The sequence below is a fragment of the Uloborus diversus genome, chromosome 6, assembly GCF_026930045.1.
Source record: "Uloborus diversus isolate 005 chromosome 6, Udiv.v.3.1, whole genome shotgun sequence".
Taxonomy (NCBI): Eukaryota; Metazoa; Arthropoda; class Arachnida; order Araneae; family Uloboridae; genus Uloborus; species Uloborus diversus.
Window position 1 is genome coordinate 147,887,430 of NC_072736.1, and position 2,521 is coordinate 147,889,950.

The 2,521-nt window shown below is 35.9% G+C and overlaps 1 protein-coding gene across 1 annotated transcript in view; it reads left to right on the forward strand.

The window, feature by feature from the left end:
* LOC129223781 (SNF-related serine/threonine-protein kinase-like) overlaps positions 1-2,226 on the forward strand; it is a 26,383-nt gene extending 24,157 nt beyond the window's left edge. The window contains exon 5 of the mRNA XM_054858141.1: positions 593-2,226. Within this exon, the coding sequence (XP_054714116.1) occupies positions 593-2,015 (1,423 nt within the window). The 3' untranslated portion in view covers positions 2,016-2,226. The remainder of the gene's footprint in view (positions 1-592) is intronic.
* The last annotated feature ends 295 nt before the right edge of the window (positions 2,227-2,521 follow it).

The window sequence follows — 2,521 nt, forward strand, 5'->3', positions numbered from 1 at the left end:
TGAATGTACCCTATAAAACAGAAAATTCCCTTTAAAAAGAATATGAGTCTGGAAAAATTCCCTTGTGGGAAAGGGGTAGTTGTTTTTAAATAAGATAAAATAATTATTTGTCAAAACTTGCTTTAGGTTTTTTTTTTTTTTAATTTCAAACAAATAGGTATGTAATAGTTTCACTTTTCATTTGTTTTCAAACTAGTACAATAAAGTTTATTTATTTAAAAAATATTTTGATACCTTTTTATTGAATGGAGCAAATAGTTTTATGGACTTGAACCTTTCTCATTTTGGCCCACTTACTGCAAGAATTACGTTACCATAGCTCAAAAGTTTTTTGTTTCATGAGAAAAATATTTTTTGTGCCTTTACCTAATGCTTAGAGTTTCTATCCATCTGCATCCAAATTCTTGAACACAAATCAACTTTCTTTGATGTCTTATAAATTAAAGCAAAAAGTGACATTTTTTAAGAAAGTTTCGATTCTTGCATCTCATAATTGTCATCCAATTTCCTCTTTGTGGCTTCATTTTCTATGTACAAACTGTCAATTATCAGAAATTAGCCTAGCAATCATTTTCCCCCTTTCATGTTTCAGTGTATCTTCAGCTGTGCCATCCCCTGCTCAAGAAAAACCAATCACGTCCGTCGAAGGATTACTTTCTCCTTGTCTCCCGTCCAAATCCCTTCAAGTTCATGATTTTACTCCTCGCTTTGGATTGACCGATGTTCCTCGATTTACTGCCGAAGTGAGTGCGACTGCCCCCAATGTACCACTTCAAAGAAAATGCAGCATTGTTAGAGAAGAAGACGATGTGTCCAGCGTTGCGAGCAGTGCATCTTCTCCTGCCAAATCCCCTTCCAACGAGACTAAAACTCTGAGGGAACAACTTGCAAAATTAGAAGAAGATGGAAGCGAGAATACAAGTCCATGTAATGTATCAGAAGATAAAGTTTCATCTCCGAGGCCATCCTTTTCTCTTCCTGTACCAAACTATACCAATACTCTTCCTCTTGTTGAGAATAAAAGTGCTAAAGTGACTATTGCAAGCTTAGATATTAATTCACGTCGAAAGAATGTTGGCCATAATCGCAGGCTGCATTCTGTGCAGAGTTCGCCTCAGTTGCCCTTGAATGAAGTAAATGAAGAAAGGGATAATTCTCCCATTAAATTTGCAGCTGCTAAGAAAAAATATGTGGGGAAATTGCAGTCTCGTGTCATATTAAAGATGATGGAACAGCATCATATTCCCGATAAATCTAACTGCGACACAAATCAGTTCGAGAAGGACACGATGAATAGTGAAGAAGGTAAACTGATGATGTGTGATAAAGAAACAAAATTTTTGTATCAAAAAACTAGTTACATGTCTAAGGATGAGTTTAAAAAATGCGACAATGAATGGAAAATATGTGAGAGTGAAAGTAAAAGCAAGCAAACTAAAAAATCACCTTTTACACATTCTGTTTTTTCTACGGAGAGTACAGACAGTTTAGACTTTTTGTCTGATGATCAACCGCGATTAACAAATTCAATGAGTTGTGGAGATCTTTCTTCAGATACAGTGCATTATGTTTCTCCCGATAAATCGATAATCCTCAGAGCAGACAGCATCTCGCTGACAGAAATTCCTCAAGTTGCATCCAATGACGTCTCAGAAGAAACACAACCGAAATCTTCTGTAGATAGTACATTCAACAGGTATGCATCATCGATCGGTAACAGTCTAAGTTTGAACAGTGGCCTTAGTTCTCTGCAGAGGCACAAATTGAATCTCAAAGGGAGTTTGCACGCTTCCAATCCGGACAAAATTTCCGACAAGAATGGGCGCGTGTCGACTCTCGGAAGACTGGTCGGATCCGGTAATCGCTCCATGAACCGGCAAAGGCTGGATATCAATCAGAATGGCTGGAGGAAAAACGACAGGAAGAAGGATTTAACCGGAAGCGGCAAGAGTAGGGGAAGCCAGCAAGCTGTTGTTGATATGAAATTAGCTTCCAAATGTTGCATGTTGTGTTAACAGAGGTTTATCTTGTTAAGTAGAAAACAAATTCACTTTTTTAAAGAGGCACCCTATCTGTTTGTCTGTTGAATGGAGTCTTCCATTACAGTCGAGCAAAATGTCCTTTTGTTATGTACAATGTCTTATATGGCCAATGAACATTGAAAAAGCTCAAAATAGGTTAAAATCCTGCGAAGCAGAAAGTTTGTATTGTTAGAAGATATTTGATTGATGTAATTTCCAGAAGAAATGCTATGACAAGCAAATTTTATCCCATGGATAATCATAATTGAATGAAATAAGCATGGAAAGTAGTTTTTATTCTACTCCATTGTTGTGAGTAGACCCCTTTTGCATAAAATATATAAAAATAAATTCAAAAGTGAAAAAAAAAGAAAGTTAATTTTTAAATTCTTCAAATATTTACCAATCACTTTTTTTTTCTATAGTGTCTTATTTATGTACAATCTCCTATCAAATGGCAAATGATGCCTGATGAATTTTTTGTCCCTGACCATTAAAGT